Source organism: Pseudochaenichthys georgianus, chromosome 7, assembly GCF_902827115.2.
Source record: "Pseudochaenichthys georgianus chromosome 7, fPseGeo1.2, whole genome shotgun sequence".
In the NCBI taxonomy this organism is placed as follows: domain Eukaryota; kingdom Metazoa; phylum Chordata; class Actinopteri; order Perciformes; family Channichthyidae; genus Pseudochaenichthys; species Pseudochaenichthys georgianus.
This window is the reverse complement of record NC_047509.1, coordinates 37,575,907-37,598,182: the sequence shown is the minus strand read 5'-3', so window position 1 is coordinate 37,598,182 and position 22,276 is coordinate 37,575,907. Positions and strand designations below refer to the sequence as shown.

The following is a 22,276-nucleotide window of genomic DNA, read 5'->3' as shown; positions in this document are numbered from 1 at the left end:
GATTTCCAGGTCCTATTTGTATTTTGTGCCTCCACTGTGTTTTTTTTACAAAATCAGGTTGAATTTTTCATTGTGCTCCTTATGAACTTAGGGGGGGCTTTACAAACCATTTGATTACACTGGAATGTTCCAAACTAAAGCAACACACTAACTATGATGTACGCTTAACAATTCGCATTTCCTCACAGCAGTCCAAGAGTTATTTTCGGCGTCAAATGTACTTTCTTCAGGATGATTTTTCTTCCGGAAATACCTTGAATATTTGACATGTCTTAATGAGCGTCTCTTCATGCACACGTGAACACTCTCTATCCAAGACTTCAGAAAGACCCGGCAGACTCAGTTCATGTTCCAACATTGGCTTTATTAGGTTCAATGTCAATTAATTTTACAACGCATTCTAAGACATACAGACATCTTTAGTCGTGTTCTCTTTATGGCCGACAAGAGAGCCAACGGTTTGAAAATATCCTTTTACTTAACATGTTCTCCAATAACCCTAAAAAAGTCACTTCTGTTCTCCTTAAATATGTCACTAAGCTAACGCACTATTCTAATCAGTTTAAATAACTAGCATATATATATATATTTATATTTATATATATAGAGGCGTGATAATGCTGTCACATTTCCTTCCTTTGTGCCTCCATCAACAACATTTTCCTCACAGTAATTCACACACATGCACGCACACATACACACACATAATGTGCAGGGGGGAGGGGGGAGTGAGTGAGTGAGGGGCCAGGAGCAGCTTCTTGGTGGGGCATACACTAGAAAAATAGATTGATACTGTACTGGAATGTATGAGAGCAGACCTTGGCTAATAAGACACGAGCATTCAGAGGAAACTCAGCAATAGTCAGTTTGTTTTTTATTGGTTGACGTATTTATTCCCGTCAGTTTGGAAAGGGACATCCAGAAGAGTTTATAGATGCACACGATTCAGCGAACACGAAGAGGGAAAGTGGAGGTGGTGAAGAGACATGAGACGGATGTTTCTTGCGGAAATCCAAATGATTCTTATTCTTTCTACGGACTAAGACAGTGAAAAGACATGAACTCCTAAATCCAGGAACTAGAATGCTATTATTGTGATGTCATAAAGAAGTGCTCCATAGACGATGGATGGTGAGAGATGACCAGCACTACAGTGGAATAATGCTCATTTGGGTATTCAAAAATTAAACAAGCATCTGTAGGTCAACACAATCATGTCTACGGAGCAGCTCCAGACTGATTACCGGCTGACGTGACACGGTTGGAGCTCATGCTGCGTTCCAGACAACTTGGACATTTGAAAATAACAACCTTCTACTAAAAAACCTCAAATGGAGCGCCACCTGAAGTCAGAGCTTCTACACGTACATGTATCTACTCTGACTTTACAGAGAGACAGCTCTCTGACGTCACACAACGGAGAAACGCACTTTGTCAACGGTAAAACACCAACATCAGGTATTTATGTCTGTATTTAATTAAAGCAATACAAGCTAATGCATAGTTCCAAACTCGCCAATGTCAGCGATTACAATCTCTGTAGGTGATCTTCTCTGCAGCAACAGCTATTTGAGATCACTTACAAATGCTCCAAAAATGTGGAGGCTGCACTTCTGAGAAAACCCTTTCCAGAACCATCCGCACCTGGAACACATGGAGGCCAGACGTCGGAGTCTTTTCACTGGAAAACATCTTGGCTCCGAGGTGTCTGGAACGCAGCTTTACCTTTCTGGTTCTGGGTTTGAGAGAGAAGCTCATGGTCACTAATGTTGATTTTCTAGGTCACAAAAATAATCTTAATTTAGGCGATGTTCCCTTAAATGTTCCCTTAAATGTTCACTCTATGGCTCAACATTTTTGATAAGAAAGTGGCCTGTACTGAGCTGCTGTAACACACGAGGACATGTTGTAAACTGGAGACAGTATTCGGGATGAGATCCAGATGGAGCAGGGGGTGGGGGTACAGGGAACAGGGTGAAGTGCCCCCCCCCCTTCCCAGTGAATTAATGGAGCTGCCAGTTGTTGGTGCGTGACACACCAGGCGACAAACCCTCCTCCGACTTAAATTAAAGATGGAGAGATGTTCGGAAACAAAGAAAGGGTCTCCTCGTCTCTCGCAGACTACATGTGACTGGTAGGTGTGTGTGTGTGTGTGTGTGTGTGTGGCCTAGCATTGCTATACTTGTGGGGACCTACATCTGTTTACACAGTCATGTCTGGGGACTCGCCTCCCTTATGGGGACAAATTGGAGGTCCCCATAAGGGGGATCATTCATTTTAGGGTGAAGACTTGTTAAGGATTAGGGTTAGGGTTAGGCATGTGTTGGTTATGGTTAAGGTTAGGATAAGTCTCCAGGAAATGCATGTAAGACAATGTAATGTCCCCTGAAGTGATGTATGATGTATACATGGTGTGTGTGTGTGTGTAGCAGCATGTGGGCCAGCTGTGACTGACACACGTGACTAGGTGCAGTGACAGCCGGGGGAACCGCAGAGGAGGAGGTGGAGACGGATGTGTGTGGGGGGGGACGGGGACGGATGGAGCTCTGACAGATTTCAAGTGTCTGGGGGAGAGGGAGGAGGAGGAGGCGGGGGGGAGGATGGTGAGAGCTACGGCTGGATAACTTGAAGTGAAAGTGTGTGAGATGGGAAGGTGTGTGTGTCCTGCAGACGCTGAGAGCTGCTGATTGGCGGATAAACAGACACTTTTCTAATGAAACTGAAAACACATGTGAGGCGGAACTGCTTTGTCTCTTCACTTTGCTGCAGAAAGGCTGTGAAACTGAGAGACACGTACGTCTGAGTAATGCTTCGTAGTTAGGAATGACTACTGAGATAGCACAGAGGAGCATTGCAGCACATGATTAGGATTTTATTTCAAATTTAGCACAGAAATGATAAACACTTTATTTTAACCTCACCAATAAAAAGCTGCAGCTAACACTTTCTCTAAAAAATCAAGTCTTCAGATGTCGTCGTTTATCACACCAACAGTTTAATTTACAATAATATAACATAACATTAGAAAAACAAGCAGCAAGTCCTCACATTTAACCAGACTATCTATGCGGATAATTATTCAATCAATTAACAAAACTGTTGCCGTTGACAAACTGACTAATTGTTTGCAGCTCATCATAATGTAGTTGTAAACAGACATAAGGATATTTAAGTGTTTATTAATGTAGTTTTCAACAATAATAATTTAGCAGTTATCTGGATTATGGATTATAACAATGTTTCAATTCCACGGACAATTGACCATTTCAACCTGCCTGTGAAAGACCGCGTCGTGAATAAACGTCTTACTGGCTACATGTTGAACTCAGACGCATTGTAGGAGAAGTTATAATTGTTGACTCACACATTGATAAGCACTTGTATAGTGTTTTACAAACCAATGAATACAAGGGCTAATAGATGCTAAATAGGGAGGGTTAAAATAAAGGGGTTGCCAACATAGACAGCCAGATCTCTGGGGTGTGTTCAGGGTGCTACTGTATCTGCTGCGTTGCTCAGCAACGGAGGGGAACATGGACGCAGGCGTACGAGAACACACGGGGCAGAGTGTGCGGTCAGCAGGGGTTTGGATGGAGGAGCTAGGAAGTGAGTTTAAGACTCCTGTTAGCTAAGATCTTCTCGACTCCTTCTCATACAGTGGTGCAATGATGACGTATCTTTGTGAACCCGGGCAAGGGCTCCTTCCACAACAACCAATACCATTTATCCACTCCATTTTGGAATATGGCAGACAATAAGATCTTTGGCAAACACACGTTCATGATGCGTTCACGTCTTGTTCAGATGGAGTCACTTCAAACATTAACACTACTTTTAGAGAAAATGCAATCGCAAGAAGTGCTTAGCTAACGTTGGGCTAGGAACGGACTCAATGTGGCTGTGATGGTGTTTAGTAGTTTCAACCAGTTGCGTAGAAGCTTCAGACATTCACCAGTGGGATGTCGTACAAAAATATGTGTAAGCTTGTATTTACCACAGCTCTTATTATCCGAAAAACCATCGAGTTCCATAAGAGCGAACTGGAAGGAGAATCTACCATGCTAACTCATCTCGGGGTTAAGGACACATCCCTGCACCACTCTTTCACACCAACCAATGAGCACGAAGGAGCGGGCAGGACAGAACAACGGTTGGGTTAGGTTCACACTGAGCAGATGCTACTTCCTCCTGGCTCTCACTCTCCATTAGGCTCATTCGTAGAGCGGGGCGGGGGGGGGGGGGGGCAGTTTGTGAGGGCAAGATTAGGAAACCAAAAATGTGTTAAAAGTGATGCGTACAAACATAAAGACGGATCGAGAGGAGAAGAAGGAACAATCGCTTCAGAGAACTCTTTGTAACCGCACAAGAGTACTAGGAACTCTTCCTCTCCTCTGGCTTTTCCTCCAAAGTTCAACACAGGAGGGGTCCTCAGGTGTGTGGAGGGAGGAAGGGGGGAGTAAACATCATCAGCAGTTCTGACGAGACAAACGGGACCTTCATGTTATCTTCTTGTAGACGGAGGGGGGTCTTCACAGGCGCTTCTGGGCGATGAGCGAGCCCACCACCACCCCGGTCACCAGGGTCATCCCTGCCAGCAGCCACTTCTTGAAGCTCTCCTGGGAGCGCCGGCTCTCTGCCGCCGCGTCCTGCCCGAACATCTCCGCAAAGCGCTCCTGGAGGACGGGAGAGACACGAGAGGGAGAATGAATATATGAATACACACTTCAATGTTCTCACTGGTTCGTTGTCTGTAGCAACACACCGAGACATCTGGCTGCAGACCCTTTGTTTCATGCATGGCAGCTCTGTAGGATACACCTACATTATGATGCATTGTTTCAAAGAGCTGCCCACACACAGTCAATGGATACAACAGTTCTGATCATCGATTGAATAATTATCAGCATCGATATTCTGGTCTGCTTTTTTCTAATGTCATGTTTTATTATTGTAAACTAAACTGTCGTGATAAAAAAAAGAAATTTGAAGACTTAATTTAACAGAAATGTTCATATATTTTAAAGAGGAAATGAGGTTTTAAAAAACAAAAGAAAATCAATAATGAAAGAAAGCGTTAGCTGCAGCTTTTTCTCAGTAGGGTTGAAATATCAGAATGTCTTTGCTAAATGTGCAATAAAATCCTAATCATGTGATGCAGTTGTCAAACAGGAGACCATTTGTCCTCTGTGCCAACTCCAGAATAAGAATAGGCGTGAGGAAAGGGTTAACACCGGCTGTTTGATATGTTTGAGAAACCCCACAGACTTTACTGAAAGTGCCACAGACCGGTGTGCAGGGTCAGGTGGAGTCCCTCTGTAAAGGTCGCCTGTCTGATGGCTGCTGCAACCCACATCTGGATCCCAATCACAGCCCACAGCTGGATCACAATGACTGTCTCAGCCCACACGGACATTTCCATCCACCGCAGATATCATCATGAAAAGGTGACCTCACAGTAGCAACACATCCCACCTGCCTCGATGCTGTGCCCCGTAACCCCACCATCTCACTGATTACAGGGACATGTATTCGTGTAATCATGTTAACTATTAGCATTTGTCCTGTTTTAAACATATTCTTTTGTTTACTTTTGTTCTTTCCCACTGATCACAGATCTCACCAAGTTTTAGATTCTCTCAAATTCTTATCTTTTCTCGATACTGAAAAAGGTGATCTTATTGGCACATCTGATTCCATAGTGTATTAGTGTTAACAAAGATAATCATTCTTAAAAAAAAGTGTATTGCTCAAAATCTACCGTGTAACTCCGTAATAATCCTTAGTGACATGACTTTTGCGAAGTTATACTAATAATGGCAAAGGTTATACAGCCTAAGTGTTATCCGTACTGAACCGAGCTCTGTCCCAGCAGCTCCTCCTGGAAAAGGGATCCAGACAGCTCCATTGTTGTGCTCACATTCTTTCCCACTGTGGTCCTCAGATTGCTAAACCGACATCCCTCCCACTGAAATCATTTCCTGGAAATGAAGCTTCAGCGCACGCAGTTCTGATGTCGGCCAGCAGGAGGCGCCTTCAGGCTCAGAGAGCAGTAACACAGATCAGCTGATCGACTGGACATGACCCACTGAGTCTCAAGAGCAAATGATCAAACACATGGGGAAATGACTCGATCAGGTGACTGGCTCCTCTTTGAGGGGGGGCTCGGTCACTGGAAACCGCAGAGAAGGAGCCGAGAGAAAGTACACGGAGGCTATCAGTGAATCACAGCAGGAATGCAGGGAGGAAACAGAGTAATAAAGTAGAGGATATGCTTCTCTAACCCCGGACTGCTCCCAAAACTCCTGTTAACCATGTGGACGCAAAACAGAACCTGACCCTAATCAGCCCCGACGACACAATTCACCACGGCAACGGAGGACATTTAGATGAGCCTCCATTTTAATCCAGAGCAGCTAGAAATATGAATGCATGCATAATACATATCTTTAACAACACACTGAAGTAGAAGCAAAAGAGCTGGAGAGCACAGTCAACAATTACGTTTTGATCCAGTGTAGTGTACTCATACATTATTTACCAGACTTGAATTTCCTTAATGCATGATGAAGTGGCGTAATCAAACTGTATAATATACATAAGAGTCATACATGTATTTATTCTGCTGTAGCCTGAGAGGCGACTGGAGATGAAATGCAAGAATACACCATGTTACTGATAGAGCCATGATTGTAAGCATCATTTAGGGGGGTGTGCAGTTGAAAAGAGGCTAGAAAGTCTCTTTCTGGAACAGCGGCGGATGGATACGAGTGAAACCAAACTAAAGGGGCAGTGACAGATCACACAGAGAAAAGGCTGGACAGGGTTAGGAGTATTATTCCTGAGTCATTCCAGAGTTCTAGGAAATGCTCATCTCTGGCTGATAACTTAACTGTGGTGTCTAGTTGCCCGGACAACCTCCTAATCGCTGAAATAAAAACCTGAACAATTCAACTGACCGTTCCCCAAGTTGTGAGGAAACATACCAACAATGAGACCACGTAGTTACAGTGACTCTTCAGAATAACTTGTTGTGGAGGAAGGGTGTTCCTGTCTCCATCTGATGCAATGCTGAGTATTTCTTAGGAAAGGAATCTTGTTGGTGACCTTTCTGTGGGTGTGAATGTGCTGCTGTGAGATAAGGGGAAGGGTTGTGTAGGAATGACCTCACTGCTGTGGTGTTCGTTCGGCCCTAACCAGAACCCGATCGATGACTGTGTAAAAAAAAAAAACTACAATCCCCAGCTGTTTCAGGAAAATACTGCTCTTAAAATGTGAACTTTTATTATGTGTGACTTGTGATGGCAACCAGCTCTTTTCATTGATGTTATAGCTCTAAATAAACACACACACCTACAGTGAAGTGCCGACCAACTCAGTGAGCAAACATGTCATGAGACACGTGGAGTCAGTGTTCCCTGGCTGGCAGTGAGTAGGATGTGAGGAATGTGTAAATATCTAACTGAGAGCAACATGCTGAAGAACGCTCTGCCACTCACACAAGGATCACTCGAAGAGAGAATTTTTCCTTCAACTCTCATTCCTTTAACCTACCCTGCCGAGGCCTCGGTACTCGAGGACGCTCACTGTAGGCATGAGAGGAATCTGACTAGGAAGAGTAAATATTAGTTATTTGCTTCACCTTGATTCCGACAGGCTTTGATATGGTTCAAGAACGCTTCAGAAAAGATAAACATGACAACATGGAGGAATATATGGGAGTCATAAGGCGCATTCACACCGCAGTACTTTTCCCACAAAGGTTCATGAGAACTTAGTTCATGAGAACTCTTTTGTTGCGTTCACACCAAAAAGAGCCGGTACTAAAATTAGTTCATGAGAACTTTTTAGCCCCTTTTCCGTCCCTGCTAGAGAGCAGGGACTTTCATGGGAGAAAAAGGTTCCTATGTCTGATTGGCTGGGCGGATTGCAAACCACGCCCCGTAAAACTCCCAAAAAAGTTTTGTGAAGCCGCCATTTTATTATCCTCGCATTAGCATTATTAGCATTAGCATTAGCCCAGCGCAGAAACGCACAGAGACTAACTTATGGCAACACAAAAGAAAACATGGGAGCGGTGGAGATGAGGAGGTGTCGGCGTTCTGGCGATTTACTCGGAAGGCTTCAGTAGAAGCTGCTGGGAGTCCCAGCAGCTTCTACTGAAGCCAGTCCCCAACTCCGGGGACTTCCGGCCGGGGACTTTGGGCGGCAGTATACGCCGTGAAGTGGTTTGCGGCCTGCCAGTAAACCCAAAGCAGAAGAAGAAGAAGTGACGTCAGCAGCTTCATTTGCCTAATCCACCCCCAGGGGCTTATTCCGGTGTGAACGCGATCTGTACTTAGTTCTGTACTTAGAACTTAGTTCATGAGAACTCTTTAGTTCTCATGAACCTTTGTGGGAAAAGTACTGCGGTGTGAATGCGCATATAGTGTGTTAACAAGAGGCTGGTTAGGATATACACTAGAAAGGAGTTGCCTTTAACCATCATGATGACAGCACTATGTAAAAGGGAAGCTGGAATGTGCCACCAGGGATTTTGATAAAAGGCACTTTAATAAAATAATGATGTTACATGATTACAAGGTATACGAGTCAATGTTTTACTGAATTGAATACTAATGTCTCTCCAACCTCCCCAGCAGATGGCTCCTTACAAATAGACCATCGTTTCCTACAAACAAGATCAATCTTCAAAAACATTCAAAAAGTACTCGAACTGAAGAAAATAGTGCATTTGTATGGGACTATTTTCAGAACAGGATCAATGCACATTTGGGGTTGGAGTTTTTTTTGGCTGCAGGATGACCAACCAACTAACCAACCAACAAACTGACCGACCGACCGACCGACCGACCGACCGACCGACCGACCGACCGACCGACCGACCAACCACCAAAACACAATTATTTATCCCAATATTTAAAATCTAAATCAAGATTTTACTTGAGTGACAATGCCACATAACTCAAAATACATTAAAAGGAATTGGTTTTCTATAAAATATTTCATGAATTCTATAAACTTGGTTTCTACACATGGGAATCAGACATGGAGGAATATATGGGAGTCATAGTGTGTTTACAAGAGGCTGGGATCATGATGACGGCGCTGCCTAGAAGTTGGAATGAGCCAACAGGGATTTTGATAAAAGGCACTAAAGTCAATAATGATGTTACATGATTACACGTATATGAGTCAATGTTTAAGTGCGGCTTTTTTAATCTTTAATAAAAAGCACCATCACAGCCAATCCCTTTCTGTGAAAGCCGAGGAAATGGGTGTAGCGCAAAGACAGCCCCTTGTGATGGTGACTGACAGCTAAGACGGACATGTCAAGACATGTCAGCCTCCAGTGGTTCAGAAATATATAATGAAACAATGTGTGATGATGTGCCAAGGGATGCAAAGTAACGCCCCTTTAATGCTGTTATTACTTTTGTGATCTTATTGGGCGTGATAGGTGTTCATGGATCTGTTTTGTGTGAACTTCATTTTCTACTTAATTATCAAGTGATAGTGTTGAGCAGCCTGAATGATCAATAATTAACTGTTCTCTTTCAACTTGAGTCAACTTGCATATTTGGCTCAACAATAAATGTTAATTATTGTTTGCAAGACTCTTCTTATTAATTGGGATACACCTTATCTTTGTTGATGTCAAATAAAAATAAACTCACATACACAGATTAAAACCATTTCTCAATTCTCCCTGAGCTCCCCAGCCGATGGCTCTCTACAAAAAGACCCTTGTTGTAAAGATCAATCTTCAAACACATTCAAAACCCCTCAAACTAAATAAAATACTTCATTTGTGACTCATTTCAGATCCGGATTAATACACATTTTTTACATTAATACAAATGTGTTTTTAATTGTCTTATTGTTTTATGTCCTATATTCACTAATTTACATTGTCATAAGTACACTATAGCTACTGTGCCAATGACAATAAAGCCTTTGAATCTTGGATTTGGGCTTCTAGTGAGAATCAACCTGACTACAAAGTGTGCAGTGTGTGCATTCCCATAACATTAGGCGCATTCACACCGCAGTACTTTTCCCACAAAGGTTCATGAGAACTTAGTTCATGAGAACTCTATAGTTCTTTAGTTCATGAGAACTCTTTAGTTCTCATGAACTAAGTACAGATCGCGTTCACACCGGAATAAGTCCCTGGGGGTGGATTAGGCAAATGAAGCCGCTGACGTCACTTCTTCTTCTTCTGCTTCTGCTTTGGGTTTACTGGCAGGCCGCAAACCACTTCACGGCGTATACTGCCGCCCAAAGTCCCCGGCCGGAAGTCCCCGGAGTTGGGGGATTAGGAGAGTAAATCGCCAGAACGCCGATACCTCCTCATCTCCACCGCTCCCATGTTTTATTTTGTGTTGCCATAAGTTAGTCTCTCTGCGTTTCTGCGCTGGGCTAATGCTAATGATGCTAATGCTAATGATGCTAATGCTAATGCGAGGATAATAAAATGGCGGCTTCACAAAACTTTTTGGGAGTTTTACGGGGCCTGGTTTGCAATCCGCCCAGCCAATCGGACATAGGAACCTTTTTCTCCCACGAAAGTCCCTGCTCTCTAGCAGGGACGGAAAAGGGGGTAAAAAGGTTCTCATGAACTAATTTTAGTACCGGCTCTTTTTGGTGTGAACGCAACAAAAGAGTTCTCATGAACCTTTGTGGGAAAAGTACTGTGGTGTGAATGCGCCTCGTGGGGCTTAATGGCACAGAGGAATACACTTTATTACAATACATAATACATCAAAAACGATATATTGACCTGTAGTCAAATACTGTGACTGGTCTTTGGCATTCTTGTGGAACATGCAATAACTCCTGAAAGTAATCTTTAGTCCTAAAATAACCTTATTTGCTAACTTTTAAACACATTATAATGGCCACATCACCTGGCAAAGGAAATCAAATATGGCAGCCCATCCTCTGTAATGGTGCCAATGGGGTGATCAATTGTACCAGGATCCACTGTGATCACACGTCGATTTATAGAAGGCATTTCATTCCATCTCGAGCTTTAACCTCAGTTTCTTCACATGGGAATCAGAACATCGGTAAAACTTCACTGTTTAAATATATTACGAACAGAAAGCCTCAGGGCCCGGTTTGATTTCTTTCCCTTTATAACCAGTCAGCTCACTGACTGTTGCCGTTGGTTTGATACGCTCAATCTCCGTTAGTCCCACCTGGCAGGTAAAGCCCATCTTCAGCTGCTCTCTCCCTTCCCTTTCACACGGTCACGCCTTTATTTCTTTATCTCCGCTCCGCTCCCACAGGAGATCAGGTGCTAGGCAGCGGCCTGCACAGCGCCTTTTCTCCCAGCTCCTCTTTCCCTTTCTCTTTCTTCGTTAGCCAGGGAGTCAAAAAGAGGATGAGGGAAGGATTAGCTCATGAAAGCAAAAGTATGGTCAAAGAGACAGAAAGGGAGGGGAAAAGTCAAGGGGCACAGGAAAGGAGATTCTGCAGTCGGTTGCCAAGGATACCGGCGAGCAGCTGATTAGCGTGTGTGATGTGTGTGAGTGTGTCTGGGCCTGTTGGTCCATCTCTGTGGCTGATAAATGGTCCCGTACGACATGTGGAGAAAGAAGCATTTCAACGATCATTAGCAGCAGCTTCCGATTCATCAGCTCCTGTGTCTGTTGCGCCGGTGTTGCACCATAACACTCAAATCCCCGGATGGTGACACACACACACACACACACACACACACACACACACACACACACACACACACACACACACACACACACACACACACACACACACACACACACACACACACACACACACACACACACACACACACACACACACACACACACACACACACACACACACACACACACACACACACACACACACACACACACACACACACACACACACACACACACACACACACACACACACACACACACACACACACACACACACACACACACACACACACACACACACACACACTAAATGTTGATTACTACATCACATCCTTTTCAGAAAAATTGGGCTGGAGATAAATGTCACTTCAATAACTAGGCAACACTTTGCAAAAGCACATTGCGTTCATATTAGCAACCTGAGGGGCAATCCAGGTTGTGTGAGCAGAGACATGTGGTCATCTCCTGTATTGTATCTATAGTATTTGAGACACCAAAAACAAATACTTTTTAGTGATGTCAGGAGAAATGACACAGGTCATTTCCATATGTTGTACGATGGTGATGTAAATATTGTAACACAATGGTATAAAAAATGTATTTTCCTATACAAAGCCTCAGTGACAAAAAATAAGAATTGTATGGAGCTATGGTTACTTTGACAAATCCCCTGCACTGTAATTCATAGGGGTAACACGTCTGTGTAATACATGTACAAGTAGACTTCCCCCTACACAATGACTCTGTAACTAACGAAGACATTTCACTCTTTTAAGGGATGCTTTCTAGAAATCTGCAGAGCACATGACATGCAAGCCACGGCGGCCACAAGCTAGATGAGGCACGCTGTCTGTGAGGAAGCTGAAAAGCTCATTCACATGCAGAGAAGATACCAGAAGGTTCTGAGTGGCTAACTGGAACACTCTTTATAGTGACTGAGAGCGGACAAAGGCTCTCTCCCGTGGACACATATATGCACTTTCACACACTGCGAGTGAGTGTGCCTCTGAATAGCTATGACAACGTGACACAATCTATCTAGATCAACCAGCTTTGAATCTGTTTCTCTCGAAGGAGTGAAAGTTCTTGAAACATGAGGAAGTCATGCTCTGAGGGCTAGTTTGTTATGATAAGAAGAAGGATGTAGGTGGGGTTTAGTGTTTTTAGAAACATTTGAGGAATCTCCAGGTCTAATATATTCAACGGGCCCTATTAAGCTGATTTTCAGGTTCATAATTGCATTTTTTGCCTCTACTCTGACATGCTTTAATGTTCAAAAAGTATATTTGTCCCGGGCTTCCGGTTTGGTGAGTGACACGATGGCTGCTTAAAGATCGTGCTCCCGACATTCGGTGTTAAAAGCTACCAACTACAACCGGAATATATAAAACATTTATTATACAATTTGGCTTAAGAGTGTTGGTCTTGATAATGTCTAAAAAAAAAAGAGTAAAAAACTAATGCAGACGGCGTTATTTGACGGAGACGGAGCTAGCCTAGCTTCCTCTGCTAGCAGCGTGGTGGGGGACGACGACACTCCAACGCACCTCGAGGAAGAGTTTTTATTTTCAGTAGAGGAAGCCGAAGAGCTGGCTCCCACAAGAGAGAGACTTAAGACTATAGTAACGTTCTGCACACTAAAGAAGCATTGTACAGGCAATAACTAAGAATATTCTGTAAGGGTCGGGGGTATTAATCTTCAGCCATGCAACCGACAGATGGACAATAACATGGAAGTAGGATATGAAGGCCCTCTCACACCTGCCAGGTGGGGAGGCATTACCTCAGAGCCCTATCACCATCAGGGCTTAATCTGGGTCAATATGATGACCCCACAGTTGGAAGTCTTATTATTATTTTTTTCTTATTATGTTCGTGTTTTTTGTTGTGTTGTTTTTTTTGCTGCTGTTCTTTGCAGTCTATGGGGTGTTACCTATGATACATATTTCGTTACCTGTAACAACTTGGGTTGGTATTTCTCATTGATGTTGTCCTTATCAGACTCTGAATGCAAGCTGTTAAAGTAGCCACATACAATGTGAATGGTCTTGTAAACCCTATCAAGAGAAGTAAGATATTAACCAAACTAAAAAGAGATAAAGTTGAGGTGGCCTTCTTGCAGGAAACGCATCTATCAGATACAGAGCATGCTAAATTAAGAAGACTAGGCTTTAAACATCAGTATTCATCATCATATGCGGCTGGCCACAGGAGGGGGGTGGCAATATTAATTTCCAAAAATATTAGTTTTGAACCCACGTTTGAAAAGAAGGACACAGAGGGGAGATATATATTAGTGAGAGGAAATCTAGGTGGTTCATTGATTTCTCTACTAAATGTTTATGCTCCTCCTAATTCAGATTGGACATTTTTTAAACAGATATTTGATTTAATTATAGCAGAAACTCAGGGGGTCCTAATCTGTGGGGGGGATCTAAACATAAGATTGAATCCTAAACTGGATTCTTCAAATGTGCATATTGGGCAGCCCAAGCTGATAAACAAGAAAATTAATTTGGCAATGGAGGATATTGGGTTGGTAGATATCTGGAGAGAAATAAATCCTTCAAAGAGGGACTATACTTTTTTTTCTAATCCACATTTGGTTTATTCAAGGATTGATTATTTTCTAACCTTTGGTAAAGATCTACACAGGGTGGGGGGCTGCGACATGGGGATCATGGACCTTTCAGATCATTGCCCTATTTATTTAAAATGTAATCTGGAGCAGGATCAAAGAAACACGTTATGGAGATTAAATACATATTTACTGAATAATATGAAGGACCAAATGAAGAAGGATATCACTGAGTACTTGGAACAAAATGATAATGGTGAAGTTTCCCCTCCAGTACTATGGGATGCATGTAAAGCTGTGCTTCGAGGGAAGATAATTGGATACAGTGCTCGCTTAAAAAGAGCCAACCAAAAAGAGTTAGACAAATTACAAGGAGAATTAAAACAATTGGAACAAAATCATAAAGACTCAAATGATCAGATAATAAGAGGACTGCTCAAAAAGAAAAAGAATGAAATAAATGAGATGTACACTAAAGATATACAAAAAAAGGTAATTTTCACCAAACAGAAATACTATGAAGGAGGAGGAAAAGCCAGTAAATTATTAGCCTATAGGCTGAAAAAACAACAAGCAGAGAATTCAATTAATAAAATAAAAAATCCTATTACTAATTCCATACAGTATAAACCAAAAGAAATACAAAATTGTTTTGAAGGATATTATCGAAAGCTATACTCCCAACCTCAAATTGATGGGGAGAAAATGGAGGACTTTTTTAAGGGGATACATCTGCCTAAACTGACTGGTGAGCAGGGAAGTCAGATGGTAGTTGAAATAACAGAGAAAGAAATTAGCTCAGCTATAGCACATCTTAAATCAAATAAGGCCCCAGGCCCGGATGGGTTTCCTTCGGAATGGTACAAGGTGATGGAAGGTTCATTAGTACCTATGTTGCAGTCTACCTTTAACTGGGTTCTTAAGGAGAACATTATACCCCCCTCCTGGAAGGAGGCAGTCATTTCACTTATTCCAAAAGAGGGAAAGGATAAAACTGAATGCAGTAATTTTAGACCAATTAGCGTGTTGAACCAGGACTATAAAATCTTTACCCATATACTAGCCAAACGAATAGAGGGATTATTACCACAAATTATTAGCCTTGATCAGACGGGATTTGTACGAGAAAGACAAACCCAGGACAATATCAGAAGGACACTACATATAATTAACCATATAACTGAAAGTAATTTGGAAGCAGTATTAGTTGGGCTAGATGCAGAAAAAGCATTCGATTGTGTAAATTGGACTTTCCTGTTTAGAGTTTTAAATACATTTGGATTTCACAGTACCTTTATAAAAACTATACAGGCTCTGTATGATGGACCCAGGGCGAGAATCAAAATTAATGGAGACGTTTCAAATTCCTTTCCATTGGAGCGGGGAACGAGACAGGGCTGCCCAATTAGCCCTCTCTTGTTTGCGATCTTTATCGAACCTCTGAGCCAGTGGATTATTCAGAATAACAGTATCAAGGGAATAATAATGAAGGGGGTGGAACAAAAGATCTCCTTATTTGCTGATGACATATTGGTGTATCTATCCAGCCCAGAACAATCACTGGTGCAGTTATTTTCAATTTTAGAACAATATGGATCCTTCTCTGGATATAAACTGAATGTTTTGAAGACACAAATTTTGAGGTTTAAGTACTGCCCCTCAGTAAATATGAAGAAAAACTATACATTGAGGTGGGATGCTGAATCCATGAAGTACTTGGGAGTAAATATTCCAATAGATTTGACAAAACTCTTTTCACTTAACTACCTACCTTTGAACCAAAAGATTAGGGAAGACATAAGGAGATGGGACCTGGTTCCTGTTCTCAGTTTTAGTTCACGCATTGAATCGGTCAAAATGGTTATTTTGCCGAGACTGCTGTATCTCTTCCAGTCCCTTCCACTAGAACTATCTGACCAACAATTTCAGGAATGGGATAAACATATCTCAAGGTACATTTGGCAGGGACGAAGGCCAAGATTTAAATATCAGAGTTTACAATTGGCTAAGAACAAGGGTGGTGTCGCACTCCCATGTTTAAAGGATTACTATATTGCGGCTCAATTGAGACCATTAATATGCTGGTGCAATCCAAAGTACGCTGCTAGATGGAAGGAGATTGAGAGTGCTATATCAGAAGAATTTCCAATTCAAGCTGCAATTGGGGATATGGTCTTGATGAATAAACTAAATGAACTGAGAAACCCATGGATCTGTCTGTCGCTTAAGGTGTGGAACAGACTGGTAACTCAAAATCACTTGAGGGGGGCTGTAAAGTGTTTAAAATGGTGTGTGTATGATCTAGAATTTCTACCTGGAAGATGGGACGCAAGATTTAAGTGTTGGTCTTCAAAAGGCCTGACAGCCTACTGCACATTTCTTCACAAGGGGTCCATGAACAGCTTTCAGAATCTGAAGGGGCAGTTTGACTTGAAACGTGATGATTTTTACAGGTTCCTTCAAGTTCGTCATTACATCGATCAAATACAGAGGGAGAGTACACAAGTGCACTGGGATAACACCTTGTTAAAAGTTTTTAAAGATGCCTATCTTGAGGGCTCAAACAAGAAAGTTGTCTCAAAAACCTATAGGAGTTTACAACAAACAAAAGGTAACTCGCTGTATGTAAAACAAAAATGGGAAAGGGAAGGAAATGTAGTTCTGAAGGAAGAAGATTGGGAGCACTTATGTGAGATACAATGGAAAACGTCAAGTTCAACCTCATGGCGAGAGTTTTGTTGGAAAAACCTCATACGGTTTTTCATTACTCCAGCCCAGAAGAGACATTACACTAATTCCTCTGCATGCTGGCGACAGTGTGGATGCCTTATGGCAAACCATTTTCATATATTCTGGTCTTGCACATCATTGAATCCTTTCTGGCAGCAGGTTCATGGAGTTTTACAAAAAGTTTTTCAGGTAGACATTCCATTTAAATTTGAATCGTTATATTTGGGTGCTTTACCACCAGAAGTGTTTTCCTCTGAAGATAGATATCTGTTTCGAATCCTGAGTGCTGCCTGCAAGAAGTCCATCACCAGAATGTGGTTAAAACCAGGAAAACCTACTTTGGATGAGTGGATTGACATCGTGTATGATATTTTTAAGATGGAAAGGATAACCCTTGCTTTGAGACTGCAACAGGGAATGTTTTTGTCAAGATGGGAAAAATGGATTATATATGTTACACCAATACGACCATCATTTGTCTAGAAGGGACTTTTATATATTTTTGTTTAGTATTTTTTATTTCTATGCCCCCCTTGTTTGAATAAGTTGCAGGTACACCCCATAACCCTGTTCGTGTTTATGTTCTTTCTATATGTTATAGCATGTTTGACGGTCAGTGAGGCCTGCATCTGTATTATCCCCAAATATGCACGTTTGATTTGTGATTTTACTGTTAAATACAGAAGGCTTACAGAGAATATTGTATTATCTATGACTGTAAACATGTGAAAAGCTGAATAAAAAGAGAATATTTGTATAGTATATTTGTCCCATACTGCCTGTGGTACAACACCTCTTTTCACCCTCTGACTGTGTGAGAGCATTGGGAACATGGGATTGTAGCCTTTGCAGAGCATTCACATGGTATCACTAAGTATTCAACTTGGCAGCTGTTCTCGATACCACACACTGACTAAGTGAAACTGATTCAGTGACATAAGATACACATCTCTAAACTACCCTGAGAATGCTTTAAATTCCCTTTGCTTTGGTTATGAGCGCCATACTGCATGCATGTGTGTGTTAGTGAGTGCATGAATGAGCAGACTGTCATCACATCCGCTGTCAGTCAACATGGAATTCAAGAAAGGGAACTTTTTTCCCGCTTTGCCTTCTTAACTAAAGGCCACTGTTCAAACACATAGGAATATAAAGCGATACACTGTAGGCAGAAGCTCTATTTCCATTCCCTCTTTTACAGGGTTGGCTAGAACTGAGCAGTGTCTCGTAGAAAAAGAAGAGCACTTTGAGAGTTGACATGAAGCGGTGACCCAAAGGCCTGATGGTCCCTGACCTGACTTGTCACAAGGACGAGAAACTGTCCCGGCGGTAGTTGAGCAACACTTTCCTGGCAGTTGCAACACTAGGGATGTGCACACGCACACACCGCATGGCCTTGTGCACACAGTCAGACCTAAACGGCTGTGTCAGTGCTGCGTTGGTACACAACTCATGATGTGTTTTTGTTTATCGAGTTAAATAACTGTTGCAACCTGGAGAGTTGGTGATGTTCTGGCTGCTTGGACACGATGACGTCAGAGAGTTGAGTGTGTATTTTTATTTTTATTTATCCTTTATTTATCCAGGAATGTCCCATTGAGATACAAGATCTCTTCTTCCAGGGAGTCCTGACCAACACGGCACACAACAAGTTTCAACATAAAACAAAGGCATTAAACAAAAAAAACATACAATTCAAATATAAATACAGAAGGCCATTTGTGCAGTGGCAAGAAGCATAATCACATCAGCAATAGCATCAGGTAAAACAGTTACATGTTTCGTATGAATCGTAGAGTGCAGTGCGTGAATGTGTGTGTGACTTCTGCCCCACGTTGTGATTAACAGTCCACGAGGGGAACATGAGATCACAGTGACTCGGCAAGATCAAAGGAATCAGCAGATAACCGCCCTGAGGACATAGAGACACGCTGTCAACACTTGAATGGAAGGCTGAAGGCCTTACGGTAGCCATTTTGAGAACAATTATACTTCTGGCCTTTCTAGAAATTAAACTTTGTTGTTCCATGCCTTTTTGGGGTACGCTTTCAGACTCCGTTTGATGGAATTTATAATTCAGTTAAGGTGCTGAGATTATCTTTGAGATATCTTTAGAACTTCACTGATGGTATATTCTCTTAAGTTTACATAAAGAAAGAAAACACCTGAATATAGTTCCCATTACGTTTCTTTATTATGCTTGCCAGACTCAAATGAAAGCTTTGAAGTCCAATAAACTCTCCTTTGATACAAAAAAAACGATTAAAAGACAACAATTGTAATTGTGTCAAGGTCGATGTCTGAGCAACGGTAGAAAACCATTTCCACATCTCTGAATGTCCCACTGGATAAGTCCATTATTGTGAAAGGGATGACGCTGGGAACGACCAGTAAACTCTTCAAAGATGTTTACGTACAGCTAAACTCTGTCTGGCCTTTGATACAGTGGCTAGGACAGATTTCACTCCTGAGTGAAAGAAATATATGACAGCATACTAAGATGTTGTCCAAAAGCCTCTTCAATGACTCATTCTCTGTTCTGATGAGATAAAGTCAGCCTGAACATCTAGAGCTACATCTAGCTAAATCCAGGTTCTGCTCCCCCACTTGGATGTTACCATCCCTGCGCTGATGCACGGGGGTGGTAACATCATGGGACGGGGTCTGTCTCAGTGGCAGGGAGAACTTGGAGTCACAGCTCCAGACTACACATGTCCTCACAGTCACACTGGGGCATAGGTTCCCTCCGGACAAGTCAATTGACCAAGTCAAATCCATACTTGTACCCCAGAGAACACCTGTGGTGATGCCAGATGGCCGTTCAAACTCTCCCCATTTAGTCTGACTTAACTTGAGAAAATGTCAAGAAGATTTGGACTCCTGATAAAGTGTTTCTAAAAAAGTCATTGATAAAGGCTACAAGTACTGGAGATTATTACTTCAGGCTCCCACACATTAGCACCAAGCATTGGCTACCCCATGAATAAAGTTTGGCTCTCATGAAAAAGAATGGTCTCAGAGTTTAGAAGCAGCATAACCCTGTATCAAGAGTGTCATCACCATCATATGATCAGACCGACTGTATTCCTAATTCCCTTTAGTACTAGTGGTTGCATGACGCCAGTTTAGATCTTTTCAGAATCAAATGAGTGTTCAAAAACGGCAACAAAGCCAACAATGTGAATGACTGTTCCTGCTTCTTATCAATGTCCCCATCATCTCCACGAGTTCCAGCCCTTCCTGTTGCTCCTCAAGGCCGTCTGCCCATTCTTACATCCGAATGACACTTTCCAAATTATTATCTTTGAAGGAACAAAGAAGTCAGGTCAGCTGGAAGAGATTCTATATGACCAGAAGGGTAGGAATGGCTTACGATCTAAGCACTAGGCAGAGAAAGCAAAGACATTTACAGAGCATGAAGGGTGACTCGTGGTTTCAGGACTCTACTTCAGAAAGTGACGAGAGCAGACACAAGGACACTGTCGAGCAAATAACCAGGAACATGGAATTTATGTACGGTACAATCAAAAAAGACAGACTGCTCAAGCGAACAGCCAAAGAGAAGAATACCCTTCTTATGAGAGGGAAATATGAAAAATACATATTACACTCGCTGATGCCTGAAGAGCAGTGCATCCAGTCGCATCGTGTTGCTTAACATGTGCATGTTTTAAGTTGTTCTTCCATTGCTTATGAAGCTTTTTGACACTTTATGAATAGGGCTCTTTTTGCACTCAATGGGGTTCTTTATACTTGCTTTACACAGGCAGCAGCTATTCCCACAAAAGGCATTGAATGTCATAGCTTGAAAAAAAAATCAGATCAATTGGCTTGTTAATAACTTGTCAACCTTTCTTTGTTCTTCTTCTGCGTCACCCTCACTGAAACGTGGAGTTGGGCCGAAAAGCCTAACTTGCTCTAAAGAATGAGGACGTTGGCGTCCATCAGTCGTTTATCTATTCCACTCTTTGGTTGACTTTGAGTTCTTGGCAAGATCACGGCCCCCTTAAGCGTGACATCGATACTGGCGAGGTGGTGGTGAGGGGGGGCAAAATAACTGCTTTGAAGTGTGGTGAATCGTTTCCAAGCAGCATCAAGGACACAAGACAAACAATGAGGAAATTGAATCATTAAATTGAAAGGGTTGACACTTGGCGTGTGTTCTGTGCCAACATCAATGTGTCTGCTTGTTAGTCTCTGTGCGAGTGTATGAGCACGTGTTGAGCCGGCGGTGAGACCATGAATTAAAGAGAACATTAATGAGTCAGGACATGAGGGCTCAGACTCCAATCTGTTCCCTGTCTCACACACACACACACACACACACACACACACACACACACACACACACACACACACACACACACACACACACACACACACACACACACACACACACACACACACACACACACACACACACACACACACACACACACACACACACACACACACACACACACACACACACACACACACACACACACACACACACACACACACACACACACACACACACACACACCACACACACACACACACACACACACACACACACACACACACACACACACACACACACACACACACACACGTCTGTTTTTCCTAGCCAATGTCAGGGTCCTTGAACACAACACGAGCCTAACGTGTCATCACGTGGTATATGTCTCGTCTGACAGGGGTGTAGTTCTGACGGAGGGCACCAGAACGTCACTCCGGCACTTCCAGAAATTGCAGTACCCATAAGGAGCCGTACACATGCCGCAGTTTTTGCGTGGCTGTGTCTTTAGTTGAAAGCCCAGTGGCGATCTGTTCATCTGTCATACTGATCAGACAGTCAATAACTGTGTTGTTATCATTAGCATCTGGTTAGCTAGCTATGCTAACGAATATAAGAAGCTTTTTCTCCAACCAGTGAGGTAAAGGCACATCTTTATATGATCATTATAGTTAAGAGAATAAAGTAAACGGGTATAAAATACTATATGACAGTAAAACAAAGTTGTTATTAATAAACAAGAACACAGTTTGAAAGGTGAGTGATTTGTAAAATATCCATAAAGAAAAAGAGGTCTGCTTCAACATTTAAAAAAAAAATCTTCCCGGGGGAGCATGCCCCCCGGACCCCCCTAGAGGAGGTTAGCTCCCCCCCCCCCCCCCCACTTAAATCATGTCCACATGGATAGGAAACTAAATACTTTTGCACACATCTTGTGTCCATATCTTTCTGTTTTGGTGGTCATGCCACAACCGTGCACGTGCATGCATGCGTGCACGAGTCATGGTAAAATATCTG

The 22,276-nt window shown here is 42.4% G+C and overlaps 1 protein-coding gene across 1 annotated transcript in view; it reads right to left on the bottom strand.

Annotated features, from left to right (window-relative positions):
* Positions 1-343: 343 nt before the first annotated feature.
* Positions 344-22,276, bottom strand: part of bcl2l1 (BCL2 like 1) — a 38,150-nt gene continuing 16,217 nt past the window's right edge. The window contains exon 3 of the mRNA XM_034086712.2: positions 344-4,673. Within this exon, the coding sequence (XP_033942603.1) occupies positions 4,530-4,673 (144 nt within the window). The 3' untranslated portion in view covers positions 344-4,529. The remainder of the gene's footprint in view (positions 4,674-22,276) is intronic.